This window comes from Hibiscus syriacus, unplaced genomic scaffold (assembly GCF_006381635.1).
Source record: "Hibiscus syriacus cultivar Baekdansim isolate YM2019G1 unplaced genomic scaffold, ASM638163v2 tig00111708_pilon, whole genome shotgun sequence".
NCBI classification, from domain to species: domain Eukaryota; kingdom Viridiplantae; phylum Streptophyta; class Magnoliopsida; order Malvales; family Malvaceae; genus Hibiscus; species Hibiscus syriacus.
The window spans coordinates 854,508-869,782 of NW_024063159.1; the positions used below are offsets into that span (position 1 = coordinate 854,508).

At 31.7% G+C, this 15,275-nt stretch overlaps 1 protein-coding gene and 1 non-coding gene across 2 annotated transcripts; one reads left to right on the plus strand and one right to left on the minus strand.

Annotated features, from left to right (window-relative positions):
- Positions 1–2,766: 2,766 nt before the first annotated feature.
- On the plus strand, positions 2,767–3,411 carry LOC120168038 (plant UBX domain-containing protein 5-like). Its single transcript, XM_039176895.1, has 2 exons — positions 2,767–2,799; positions 3,037–3,411. Exons 1-2 carry the CDS (start codon positions 2,767–2,769, stop codon positions 3,409–3,411), a joined length of 408 nt encoding a protein of 135 aa, XP_039032826.1.
- Positions 3,412–7,843: 4,432 nt separating this feature from the next.
- On the minus strand, positions 7,844–7,926 carry TRNAL-UAA. The gene has a single exon. It is a non-coding gene; the product is annotated as a tRNA-Leu (tRNA).
- Positions 7,927–15,275: the final 7,349 nt, after the last annotated feature.

The window sequence follows — 15,275 nt, forward strand, 5'->3', positions numbered from 1 at the left end:
AATGAGTCTGAGAACTCCAATGATATTGCATGATGTATGATTACTATGGGTTATGAACCAAGAATTAAATACGTTGACAATTCGTGATATTGTTGCCATGTGGATAGAAATAAAGATTATTTGGATCCTTTATTGCTTTCTTTAGATGTATTCAACGATGATTCTGAAGATGATCTATAAACAAGAATTGTTCGTATTAAAGTGTGAATACCCTAGAAAGGCAATGAATTGACCAGTTGAAATACATCAGTTTTAGGAGTTGTTGATAGTTTGATCGATTGGCATGGATGATAAGTGCCCTGAATATTCGTTTCTCCTTTATCAGCTCAAATTACTCTGGTCATACCTGAACACTTTCTTGAGATATATGAATCATAGAAGGATTTGAAAGTATCAACCTTAAATGTCGGATTAGATTGATTATTAATCGATTCTCTTCAATATGACCTCGTTCCTGGAATCCAATCAAATTGCATAAGTTTCGTGTTATCCATACCGATAACTACATGGCCTCTGAAAATACTTGGATCCTCTAGTGTGTTCCCTAAGTACTATTTAATTATTTTATCTGCTTTGAAATATGGTACACTGAAATCTATGGTTTATTGCCTATTGATACACTGACTTACTGGTGACGGTTTATAGACTATGACTGCTATATGATTATTGGTTTTCACTGATATATGATAACGATGATATCGGATTTATGGAAAATATGTTTACTGCATAAATCGTACTTTTAAAATACTAATTTTGGATGGATTGATCGGAGTATAGCTATGATCAAGCTGGTAAACCTTACGGACCTAATATGACTCTTGGATAGGCTCACGGGCCCCAAGATACTCCATTAGGTTGGCTCCCTTTTGTTGTGTGCTTAGGGAAAGCCCTATAGACTTACGGACTTAAGGATACAGGCCCCAAAGCATATCCTTAGGTTGGCTTCCTTTTTACCGTGTTCTGGGAACTGCGGATGGTGTACAAGAGAATGGTTTAAACTACGAGTTTCAAAAGTTAAACTATCATTTGATAAGTGTACCTATTATGATTTTATTGTATTGTTGGAACACACTAGACATCCTATTCTATCTCCTGAAAATGTCATACTATGAATGCTCCTATGACCTAAGATCTTCATGACTTCTACTTGATGAATCTCCAGTGGAACTCGAGATTATTTTGGAAACCAATATACGTTTAATTTTAAAAGGAAATTATATGGTGTTTCATTTATCTGCATGACCTATAGCATCATCTGGTAGTTTTGTATTACTGAGCTTTCCGAAGCTCACTCTATTACTCACCATTGCATGTTAAAAGAATTGTACCAGTGCAGCTATCGATTTAAGTAAGAGAGTTCTTCCGGCGTCACTTGCACAGTATGATACTTGTGATTAGGGGGCATGTAATTGTATTTTGTTTTATATACGAGTCTGAAAATATGTTTTATTTCTGAATACTGATAAATGATTTTATGAGTTTACATGTTCTGATAAAAAGTTTTAAATTTTCTACTATATTTACAGTGGGTCGCTCCGGTGGCCCTAATGTGACACTCCAGATCGGATCGGGTTACCCGAATCGGTCTGAAGGGGTTACATTTAGTGGTATCAGAGCTTTGGTTTGAGTCAAAATTTTCATGATAAACTGGTCGGTCGAACTTTAAAAGATGTTTGATCAATACATGCCCTTAGACTTCATTCGTACTTCTCTGAGTCTAAACTCCAAGGTTGAGCCCTAATCTGTAATGAGCCTAAGTTTTCTATTCGTTAGGACTCTACCATGGCATAAAGAAATATCAGAAACGTATGTCTAATTCTGTAAAGTACTTCACAAGCCATGTGATAGTTACTCATTGGAGAAATTCTGAACTAATTCCAGAAATAAATTGGGATATGTTATAGCTCTATAAGCCTATTTTCGTAACTAATGTTGAATTGATTTCACAAGGATAAATTTGTTCTGATTATTTTCTTAGAATTATGGAGAGTTCTGAAAAAAATGTCTACTTAACTGGTTAAAGATTAATACAGTATCGATACTTCTCTAAAAGATAATGAAAGATATGAAAGAACTGATGGAATTTCCATTTCTACAATTATGTGACATGAATGAATTTCAAGGACGAAATTCTTTTAAGAAGGGGAGAATTGTCACACCTCAATAATGGGGTAAATTAATTTTAAAAGAAAATTGTGAATGAGGATGATAGAGTAGGTAAAAGTGGACAAATTGTTGGGTGAGATGGATTAAATTAAGGATAATGGCATTGTCGGCATGGTTGGAATCCATTACTTTCCATCTTAGAAGAAATTTTATTTTATTTCCTACATGTTTGATTCACATGTGAATTTGTTGACAAAAGAAAAAAATCGAGAGATAAGCGAAGAGAGAAAACAAACAAGAATCGAGCCTTAAGAACTCCACAAAACATAGAGCAGCTAGGGGGATCCAACCATCGTCGGTCTTCATAAGCTTGCCATTCAACACTTCGAGGTGCCTCTTCAATCCAGTAGCTATTCTCGCCATTTAATCCATTCGCAGCAGCTAACTGATAGGTTGCCTGGTTATCGGCACGAGGAGTATGACGAAAACTACACCGACGAAAAGCTAACGCCTGCTATCGTGCCTCCCAAAACAGCGCACTGATCTCTGATATGTCTTGAGTAGGCGAGGAGAGCTTTGAAACCACTGTTCGTGAGTCCCCTTCAATCTCTACATCATCGAAAACCAAATTCGTGAAGAAGAAAGAAAATTATCACAGGCATGGCAGCATATGCCTCGGCCATGAAAACGGAGGTAACCCTCGGCACCCTTATACGACAAGCTCCCATTATATGACCTCATTCATTTCTTACAAGCACCCATGACCAAGCTGTCTTCTGATGGAACAAAAATAAAGTATCAAAATTTACCTTGACAGTGGGAGCACGAGGTAGTCGCCAGCGAGGTTGGAGGGAGATTGAGAGTTGCTCATGTCTCAACACATAACCAGTTGGTTCTCGGTTATGGGATCACACCAAAAGTGTGATGTAGTCTCAATGTCCAAAAGAGTTTCAACCAGCTAATCCGAGAACAAAAGTGGAACTTCATTTCCTTAGACGGGATGAAAACTATTTTGAACCGAATAAGCCCCAAAGTGTGTTTCATGGTATTGGAAGAACTCTTGGAAGTAACAACTCAAGCTCTACTCCTTCTAAGCCAACTGTTGCTGCCAGTAGTATTACCAATGCACTACCCCCATCTATGGGGCTTATTGTGGATTCAACGTTTCCAACAACCTCTATTCAGATAAGGTTTTCGGAGGTTACGCTCATGGTCTCACGCTTCAATTACCATCATACAATCAGAGATGTCTGTGGGTTCGTTGATGCACAACGGCCATGGTTTCTGCCGCAAAGCTTGAGTTAGTGTCAAACTTATTCTTGGTGATAAGTGCTTCAATACCCTTTGATGAAAGAGATAAGTTTATGAATGCACATGAAGACAAAGGAAAATGGGGTTATGATTCCAATATGAAAAATCATGTGGGAGATGTCTAGGAAAATAAAGTGGTAAATCACAAGGTAAGTCACCCAAGTTTGGTGAGATCTTTACCTTGTCTCTTAGTTCCAAGTGATTATAGTTATGATATAATATTTTTTTCAAGATCAATTTAGTCACTAATTTAAGTAATTAACTATTCTGATGGCAACGTCAATTTTCAATTTTATCAATTGAGTCCTCAAATTATTATTTAGATTCTAATAAGTTATTTTTTAGGGCGAGAGAAATTATTTGGATACGAGTTAGTAATTTTAATGGCTTGGATCGTTAGGAAAATATTGGAAGTTGAATTAAAGATCGAGGGCGTTCAAATGGAATTTAAATGGTCGATCGGTATGGCACGAAAATCGAGGTAATACATTACTACCTCTTTATGCTTTATGGAACATGTTGATAATGGATAAATGCATGGATGTATATGATTAGATTGTTATGCATGTTTGATTATTGATGGACTCGAACCGAATACAATTTAAGTGATAGATTATGAGAATACTTCGATTTGGTAAAATTACGAAAATACCATTATGTTGTAAAAAGACAAGAATTAACCCGGGAAGTTGGATAACAAGTTTGTAAAGACATATTAATATGATGAAACTACTGATGTGTATAGAAAATACTAGTTCTTTTAGAAGATCTGGATAACCGATTTCTAAACTCAAGATGGCTTGTACAAGATACTAGAAGTTTGATATGGAATAATTTAAAGTTTAAAGATTATCCGGAAAAGAGATAAACCCTAGAATCTCTAAATTATAATTATCTTTGTTAAGATTTTTAATACCGAAATTATATAGTTAAGAAATTATAAAATTACCCTTGAGAGGGAAAATAGCCTGAATTGACCCTTAATGGAAAAGTACTTAAGAAGTCATGTCTAAATCGATGAATTATTAGTTTCATCGTTAAGTTATACGTTTATACAGAAAATTCCTAATAATCCGTAAATCTCCGAGTTATGAGTAAATACTTGAAGAATAAATTAATCAAGGGTGCTCTTATGTCAGAATTGTTGGAAGGGAATGAAATAGATGATAAGTATGAATTAAATAATAATATCGGACGGCAAGAAATGAGTGAAATATCTTGTATTTGTAAAATGACCAAAATACCCTTGGAATGCAAATGACCCACGAATTTCATCAAGTTCAGAAAAGATTGGATATCTTCAAGCTATGAAATGTCAGGAACAACATTGAGCACCAAAATGACTAAAATACCCTTATGACCCATGATATGTAAATGAATTGGATTCATTAAGGAATCTAAATAAACATGGATATTGCATTGCCTTTAAAAGTTATGGAACATAGTTTAAGTCGGTCGACCAACGTTAATGCTATATCAGTACATGAATGACATAAATACCATTTGAAAGTTTGTTCGTCTCCTCAAATTGGGATTGATGATAATTGTGGAAGTACTCAGCTCAACGCTAGAGCACATTCAATATTAAGAAGTGGATATTCGTGAGATAAATCAACCAGGAATACAAAATAATGATTTTAATAAATGACCAAAGTGAACTAAACAGAAGTACAACATGTATCTGAAACGCAAAAGCATCTGAATTACTCGGAAAGACTCTAAAGTAAATGAGATATTGATTTGACTACTAAGTGAACCAAGTAACTTTAATGACTGAGAATTTAGTAAGTGATTGAATGAGTCTGAGAACTCCAATGATATTGCATGATGTATGATTACTATGGGTTATGAACCAAGAATTAAATACGTTGACAATTCGTGATATTGTTGCCATGTGGATAGAAATAAAGATTATTTGGATCCTTTATTGCTTCCTTTAGATGTATTCAACGATGATTCTGAAGATGATCTATAAACAAGAATTGTTGGTATTAAAGTGTGAATACCCTAGAAGGGCATTGAATTGACCAGTTGAAATACATCAGTTTTAGGAGTTGTTGATAGTTTGATCGATTGGCATGGATGGTAAGTGCCCTGAATATTCGTTTCTCCTTTATCAGCTCAAATTACTCTGGTCATACCTGAACACTTTCCTGAGATATATGAATCATAGAAGGATTTGAAAGTATCAACCTTAAATGTCGGATTAGATTGATTATTAATCGATTCTCTTCAATATGACCTCGTTCCTGGAATCCAATCAAATTGCATAAGTTTCGTGTTATCCATACTGATAACTACATGGCCTCTGAAAATACTTGGATCCTCTAGTGTGTTCCCTAAGTACTATTTAATTATTTTATCTGTTTTGAAATATGGTACACTGAAATCTACGGTTTACTGCCTATTAATACACCGACTTACTGGTGATGGTTTATAGACTATGACTGATATATGATTATTGGTTTTCAATGATATATGATAACGATGATTTCGGATTTATGGAAAATATGCTTACTGCATAAATTGTACTTTTGAAATACTGATTTTGGATGGATTGATTTGAGTATAGCTTTGATCAAGCTGGTAAACCTTACGGACCTAATGTGACTCTTGGATAGGCTCATGGGCCCCAAGATACTCCATTAGGTTGGCTCCCTTTTGTTGTGTGCTTAGGGAAAGCCCTATGGACTTACAGACTTAAGGATACAGGCCCCAAAGCATATCCTTAAGTTGGCTTCCTTTTTGCCGTGTGCTTAAGGTAAGCCCTATGGACGCAGTTCTGGGAACTGCGGATGGTGTACAAGAGAATGGTTTAAACTACGAGTTTCAAAAGTTAAGCTATCATTTGATAAGTGTACCTATTATGATTTTATTGTATTGTTGGAACACACTATCATCCTATTCTATCTCCTGAAAATGTCATACTATGAATGCTCCTATGACCTAAGATCTTCATGACTTCTACTTGATGAATCTCCAGTGGAACTCGAGATTATTTTGGAAACCAGTATACGTTTAATTTTAAAAGGAAATTATATGGTGTTTCATTTATCTGCATGACCTATAGCATCATCTGGTAGTTCTGTATTACTGAGCTTTCCGAAGCTCACTCTATTACTCACCATTGCATGTTAAAAGAATTGTACCAGTGCAGCTATCGATTTAAGTAAGAGAGTTCTTCCGGCGTCACTTGCACAGTATGGTACTTGTGATTAGGGGGCATGTAATTGTATTTTGTTTTATATACGAGTCTGAAAATATGTTTTATTTCTGAATACTGATAAATGATTTTATGAGTTTACATGTTCTGATAAAAAGTTTTAAATTTTCTGCTATATTTACAGTGGGTCACTCCGGTGGCCCTAATGTGACACTCCAGATCGGATCGGGTTACCCGCATCGGTCTGAAGGGGTTACAACAAATTTCAAAATTCCTTTATTTTCTAAAATAATATATACAATAAATTATAAATCTATTCAATACAAAAAACAACTATTACAAGTCCACCTAAGTAATTATATTTGGGTAATATTAATAAGACTTCTTTGATAATGTTGGTGTCCTACCATGAACCATGAAATCTATAACTTGCACATGAAAACAATTCGAACATTAAACTAACAAAATTTAGTAATACACAATTACCTACTATATTTTATAAGATTCATAAATATAAGCATATTAGTTAAATATAAGCATTAAGGTAAAAGCACATCATATTTTTAATTCACACAATACAAAACATAGCAACTATAACAATTTCACACAACATCATAAAAGTAAGGATAGATCGTGGATCACACGACATCAAAATATACTATCAACGATGTCTCAAACCACACATCATTTGGAAGTATCATTTGATATGTATTTGGACCATATAACATTAGATACAAATCAGATGAGACAGATCACACAACATCAAGATCTACATCTAACAAATCCACATGATTTTGATAGTGATATCCTTGGCCACACAACATCATAATTATCATTTGATAAGTACTCGAACCACATAAAAGTTAGATATATATCGAATGAGACTTGAATCACACAACATTAGAACCTACGTCTAATTAACTTCAGATTAACAAAGTTCAAAGAATTAAATGCTCAATTGCCAGAGTTATTTAATCAAAGCTTTACATACCTTAGGAAGTAGGGAACACCAATTTTTAAAATGAAAATAAAACAAAGTTGAAGGATTAAAAACTAAAATTAAACCAATTTTAGCAGAGGGACCAAAACAAGGAATAGACCAAACAATAAATAAACAGAGGAACACAAACCCTCAACTCATAGACGATAACAATCTAAATTCCGTCCAGTAACATGTCGGGCAAAGCAGCTAATTTCTAAGAACTGAAATATAAATTATACATATCATAATCTATCAAAAAAGGATTCATTTTTGAAGAAAACTGCTGGCTGTGGGGTTCGAACCCACGCGCACTTATGTGCAGCAGATCTTAAGTCTGCCCCCTTAACCTCTCGGGCAAACCAGCCGATGTTTTATATTTTATTTAACTACAAGTTAATTAATAAAATAAATAATTATAAAGATTTACTACCTTTATTTATATCGCAACCATTAATACATTTTTTTAAATATCCCAAACAATTATCCACCAAATTGCGTTAGGGGAATTTGCAAACAGAACTCTCATTTTGTCGCAACATGAACGGGATTTAGCAAGAGAGTCATTGATGCTGTTGAATAAGACGTATCATTCAATATTGGCATGCAGTACAACACCTACCATTTGCAAATGTTTTCTATTACTTAAACTTTGCCACCTAACTTTTTGCACTTCCAGCAACAAAGATGAAAATACTAATAATGCATTATTACCTTCTTTTCTTTTTCTTTTAACGTTGACAAATCAATGCTTTTCTGCATGACCGTTAACTATGCTGTTGCTTTCAGGTTAAAAAACTTGCAGTCGTTGCAGTTCCCTAAAACTAGGGACGGACGAAATATTTTATATTAAGGGTCGAACTTTTAAAATTTTATGAAATGATGAACATATAAAATTCTAAAGAAGATGACTGCCCCGACCGCCCCCACTCGATCCATCCTGCCTAAAGAACTAGTGCAGTTGCATAAGCAAAAAATTATTTTCCATAAATTCAGGAGATCGGCTCATAGCAAAAGAAAGCATATCATGATGGATGCATATTCAATCTGATTGTAGTTTTATTGAATTTGCATTTTGGGCTGACCCATCATGACATTTTGTCCATTGTACCAAAATGGGCATATTTCATTTGGGCCCCCATCAAAGCTAGCTTGTATTATAGCATATATTATACTCTCATCATTTTCTTACTTTCTTATGTTTGCTTTTCAATTCATTGATGTGTTTTTTGTTTTAACAGGAAAATGCCACTTACAACATTATTTTAAAATTTTTTTAATTAAGTTAATTATTCTATAATTTAATCTTTAATTTTTTAATTTTATTTCAAAATTTATTTCGATTAAATTTGAATCACATATTTCTCATCATCGTCGTGAATAATAACAACAGAACTTGACCATGATTCGGTTACAACAAAGTATTTGTATGTTAATATTTGTATTTATATACGTTGGTCTGATAAGTGGTGCTAACTAATAATAAATGGAGTAATAATGTAGGGCACCATTATTGACCATGATTCGGTCACAACAAAGTCGTAGGCCTATTTAATCGGGGTGGTCTGAATCTCGCAATTCAATGATTCATATGACATATATAAGCCTTAATTTTTTTTTCTTTTCACATATTATTAAAGTGTTAATTTTTGTCTGCTATTATAGTATGTTTGTTTTGTTTTTATGACACCGTTTCTATCTATTAGCGTTTCACTTACATTCATTAAGATGCATCTCATGATCAGAAATTATTGAAGTTTTATATAATTGGACCTCATTTCATGGAAATTTATCAATGCATTTAAAATCGTTCACAAAACAATATATTAAATTGATTCTCTCGTTCTCCACATCTACATCAATATTATATCTACTTTTCAATAGATAGAAAAATTATTTATAGTTGTCAGATTTTTGTGGAAAATAAAGCATGTAGTTAAGGGAAGGTTATATTTTCCTTCACGTTCTTTAAATTTTCATGTTGAGATTATACTGTGATAATTAGACATTATCTTTTTATTTAATGGAAATTTAATTTTTTTTAAATAATTAAAATACTGTACCAAAGAGATTCTGGAAAAGTCAAATAAAGGTCAATAAAAATTATTTTTAAAATTCTGAATATTTTCTAATTATTAATTATATAATTGAGACTTATATTTAGTTTACATTTCGTATTTTCTAATTATTAATTATATAATTAACACTTATATTTAATGTATCAATAATACGTAATTTATATACTATTAAATAATTTTATAAAAAATAATATTAACTTATTTCTAATAATATACGATTCATCTTATACAAATATAATAATATTAATAAAAGAAATAATTTCAAAAAGAATACGTTGGAAAAAAATTGATAATTTTGGAGCTTTGAATGAGAAATTGATCCAAACATTTGTTAAGGAAAATGTGGAACTAATTGTTGGTTCGTAAATGTGCAGACATGCACGATGTAGGTAACGTGAATGTCCGAACCAGTCTAGCTCTGTGTGAACTTGCAGATATTTTAACCCAAATATAAGATATTTTTCTCAAATAGAGAATATCTTTTTTAAAATCTATTTTGGAATTAAAATGATAGATATTAAAAGGATCATTTAATCAAAATAGTAATTTTGAAAATTGTTTAATCGTTTGTTTCTCATTAACGGTTTATTAGGTCAAAAATTTTCAATTGTTCACAATGTGAACTCCCTATAAATATCGTGTTAACCTACTAGGTTAAACACAATTAAAAAAATTCAAAAACCAATTCAAATGAATTCTTTTCTCTAGTTTTTTGTGATAGACGAAGACAATGAATAGTTCGTGATCTCGGCAGTTATGCTACTGTGCGCTGATCATCTCGTTGTTGTATCTTGGGAGACAGGCGACCAAAGATCTTGAGCACCAAGGAGTGGTCGAAAATATGTCTTAAGGAAACTACGTAATTGCAAGCCTCAACTTATTTCTATATTTATGGTTTTATATTCAAATTATTTAATCGAATATTTTTCATGTTATTTTATTCTTGTTTCATGTACAAGAATTTTGCGATGAGATCATGCCGTGAAATTAAATGTCATTCTCCGTGACTTGTGTGAATCAGCATGGAAGCAAATTTTGTAGATACAAACGGATTTAAAGTTTAATCCAAGTCTTTTGATTATTTGGTTGTCAAAAGTAAAATCAAAAGATTAGTTACTTTTGATTATTGTGTTGCAAAAAGTAAAATCAAATGATTAGTTCCTTTTTGATTATTAGATTGTGAAAATTAAAATCAAAGGATTAGTTCCTTGTGATTATTGAGTCGGTAAAATTAAATGATCAATTCCTTTTGATTTTTGTTTGTTAAAAAGAATCGAGTCGTTGTGATATATTTGTTTGGGTTTTAGTGTTACTAATCATATCGGTTAACAGAATATAAAGAAATAAATCACTGTATTTATTTTATCGTAGAATCTTGTGTTGATGCTAACTTTATAATGGAAATATTAAGAATCTTGAATGATTTTAACCTTGTTAGAGAAATAAATTTAACAATTTATTTCCTTGAGAATATTGAATGATTCTAACTTTGTAAGAAAAATAAATTGTTGAATTTATTTCCTTGAAATCTTAAATGATTTAACTTTGTAAGGAAAATAAATTGTCGAATTTTTTTTTCTTGAATATCACAGATGATTCTATCATTTAAAAAGAAATAAATTGTTAAATTTATTTTCTTTAGAATCTTAAATTATTGTATTTTGTTAAAAAAATAAATTGTTAAATTTATTTTCTCAGGAATCTTGAATAAAGAAATAAATTGTTAAATTTATTTTCTTATATGATTCTATCTTTTAAAATGAAATAAATTGTCAGATTTATTTTCCTATTTTGGAAAATGAAACAAATCGTTAAATTTAGTTTCCTATTTTGTATAAGAAAATAAATCTTTTATGAAAGGAAATAAATCATTGAGTTTATTTTCCTCTTTTACGAAAGGAAATAAGTTGATGGATTTATTTTCCTGTGGATCTTATATAATTCTTATTTGTAAAAGAAATAAATCGTAGAATTTATTTTTACTATTTTATAAAATGAAATAAATTGTTGGATTTATTTTCCTATTTTGTAAAAGGGAATAAATCATTTGATTTTTTTGTTGAGAATTTTGTATGATTCTTATTTATGAAGGTCGTTGCATTTATTTTCATGATTTGCAAAAGAAAATAAATCAGTGGATTAAATTTATTTTATTGGGAATCAAGTATGATTCTATTTTGAAGGAAAGAAATAAATCGTTAAATTTATTTTTTAAAATCTCAATATGTTTGTAAAGTGAGATCTTGAAAGTAAATATATTTTTGAAATTGAATTATTGTCGTAATAATGAGTTTACCTTATCTACGTTTACAAACAAGGATGAATAAATATTTTATTACCTTCATTGGTGATAGCAAAAAAAATTACTATATATTTGCTAAAGAGCAAAGGTGAAGCTAGAGAGTAATATGTTCTCCATAAATTCAAAGTTGAAAACCAACTTAATAAAATCATTAAGGTAGTAAGAAGTGATAATAGTGGTGAATAAATTGAACCATTAATTGGTTAATATTGTACACAACATGGTATTATTCATAAAGTGACATCATCATGGGGATAACAAAGAGGAAGAATTAATTCTTAAAAAGAAAATGATGAACGCAATGCTAAGAAGTTCTCGATTATCACAGAACATGTGGGGGAAGCTGTTTTTCCAGATAATTACCTTTTAAATAAGGTTCTTCCAAAAAATTGACAAGACAACATATGAGTTATGGAAGTATAGAAAATCTTTTTACAATTACTTAAAAATGTGGGGTGTCTTGTAAAGATAATGATCTCATTATCAAAGGAAACGAAATCCCAAATTGGTGGATTATATTGGCTATGTAGATTATAGCAAGACAAATAGACATCTTGTGTATGAATCAAAGAATCCCGAGATTCACAAGAACACGTTAACGAAATCAAAGAATATCTCATTCTTTGAAAATATATTTCCTTATATAACTAAGGAAGATGATTGAAGACTATCAATAAAGATAAGTCTAGATGTTCAACGAAAGGTTGAAACAAATATATTGTTACTATGACAAACCACTGAAAAGTAATTATGAGAGAAATGAGATATCTCATATATGCTCAAGAGTATGGATTGTATTATCCCAAGATCATGCTTCTTTAAAAGGATATTCTGATGCCAATTGAATGTCTGATATTCATGATATCAAAGGCACAAGTGAATATGTTTCATATTGGAAAGAGGAGTCATGTCATAGAAATCCTCAAGAAAATGGTTATAGCCAAATCCAAAATGGAATAAACGTTTGTAGCTCTAGACAAGTCTAGAGAATAAGTTGAATGGCAAAAATTTGTGCCCACAATATTCATATATTGGTAGAGCATAAAACGTTATGTATAATGGTAAGTTGTGATTTATACATCATCTGTACAATACAATTGGACAACTGATCTCAAATGAAGTTATCACTGTTAGCTTTGTAAGATCAAAGGATAACATCGCAGATTCACTAACCGAAAGGTTAATATTGAGATCAAATTGAGAAAACATCAAAAGGAATGTGACTAAAGCCAGTGAAATGAAAGGGTTTATGTGAAGAAAAACCCTAAGTAAAACTTTTAATGACCATTGTGTGCTTCGGTGAGTCAAGCAACATAAGTCACCTATGTAAGAGTGAAATGGGGCCACTTCAAGGATACTATTAGGCACAGGTATTTCAAACTCTTGCAGAGCCAGATGATGTACATGGCTTTAAGGATATATCCATGAGAACTAAAATTCTTTTCAAAGGGTTAGTTGTGTGAAGTATATCATTGTTTACACAAACGGCAAAACAGTTCAAGGACATCATGTCTACTGGTTGCTAGTAAAGTAAATATGATATCACAAAGGGAGGTTCAAAGGAGGACACCTACCTATCCTATGCAACTATCGATCGTAGATTCTATCACCACATCGAGTCAAAATGATTTTGATAAATGATCAATTTTATTCATGTGGGCGATTGTTGGGAAAAAATTGATAATTTTGGAGTTTTGAATGAAAAACTGATCCAAACGTTGTTGAGGAAAATGTGGAACCGATTATTGGTTCGTAAATGTGCACGATGTGGGTAATGTGAATGTCAGAACCGGTCTAGCTCTTTGTGGGCTTGCAGATATTGTAACCCAAATATGAGATATTTTCCTTAAATAGAGAAAACCTTTTCAAAAATCTATTTTGGAATTAAAAGATAAATATTAAAAGGTTCATTTAATCAAAATAGTATTTTGGAAATTGTTTAATTGCTTGATTCTCATTAATGTTTCATTAGGTCAAAAAATTCCAATTGTTCACAATGTGAACTCCCTATAAATATCTTGTTAACATACTAGGTTAAACACAATTAAAAAAACAACTCAAAAACCAATTCAAATGAATTTTTTTCTCTAGTTTTTGATGATAGGTGAAGACAAGGAATAGTTCGTGATCTTGGCAGTTGTGCTACTGTGCGATGTTCATCTCGTTGTTGTATCCTAGGAGACAGACGACCAAAGATCTTGAGCACTAAGGAATCTGTCTTAAGAAAACTACATAATTGTAGGTCTCAACTTATTTATATATTTATGGTTTTCTATTCGTATTATTTAATCGAATACTTTCCATGTTATTAATTGTTTTGTTTTATTCTTGTTTCATGTACACAAATTTTGCGACGAGATCATGCCGTGAAATTAAATGTTATTTACCACAACTTGTGTGAATCACCATAGAAGCAAATTATGAATCTATTAAGTATTTGATTTTATGTTTTCTTTTCGTCTCGGATTGTTATACATCTAAAAAAATAACCAAAATAGAAAAAAAATGATCTTATTATTATTTACCATTTTCTTCACTTATCCAAAATATATGAAAGGTTCTATGTTATAGCAAAGTCGAGCTATTCACTTATAAATGGAACGTTATCTTTCTATACATGTTTTTTTATCAACTTGATATCTTTCTATATATTTTTTGTTTCTCTTTCAAATCAGATATCCTTTCATGGCCTATTTTCCACCACTAACAATCTTTTACATCTCAATGCACTGACTAATTTTCCAATAAAACTTATGTCTGCCAATTTTCTTGTTTGACATTTATGAGTGGAGGCCACTCTCATTGGTTTTGGGATCATCGGTTATATTGATGGTTCATAGACTTTCCCATCTCAGTTTACTGATGCTACAACAAAGATTTCTAATCCAAAATATATGTAATGGTGTCGTATGAATCAAATCCTTATCAATGCTCTTTTTAGCAGTTGTGATGATATACTCCAACCTCTCATTTCATACGTTGTCACAACCTAATTAGACTCGTAGTTATTCGATCAACCACTCTTGAGGAAATGGTGGTAGTTATTCTAGAGGGAATAATTTTGTGTATAAATTATGTAATTTATCAAGACATATTGTTGGGGATTGTTTTAAGCCTATTTAATTTCTTCAGGACAACAACTTTTATCAACAATCAATGACTAATTCACCAATTATCAATGTTGTTGCAACTTGTCCATCATCTGAACATGCTCTTTGGATGTTTGATAGTGGTATTTCATGTCATACCACCATTACTACTACAACTCTTACGGATCTCTCCACTTATGATAATCCTGATATAGTTCAATTGGGTATTGGAAATTATTTACCTATA

Bases quoted from the DNA above. Each gene is read 5' to 3' on its own strand.
- LOC120168038 (XM_039176895.1), top strand. From the start codon at position 2,767: ATGGCAGCATATGCCTCGGCCATGAAAACGGAG. The intron at 2,800-3,036 runs GTAACCCTCGGC...AGTGTGATGTAG, and splicing joins CCTCGGCCATGAAAACGGAG to TCTCAATGTCCAAAAGAGTT.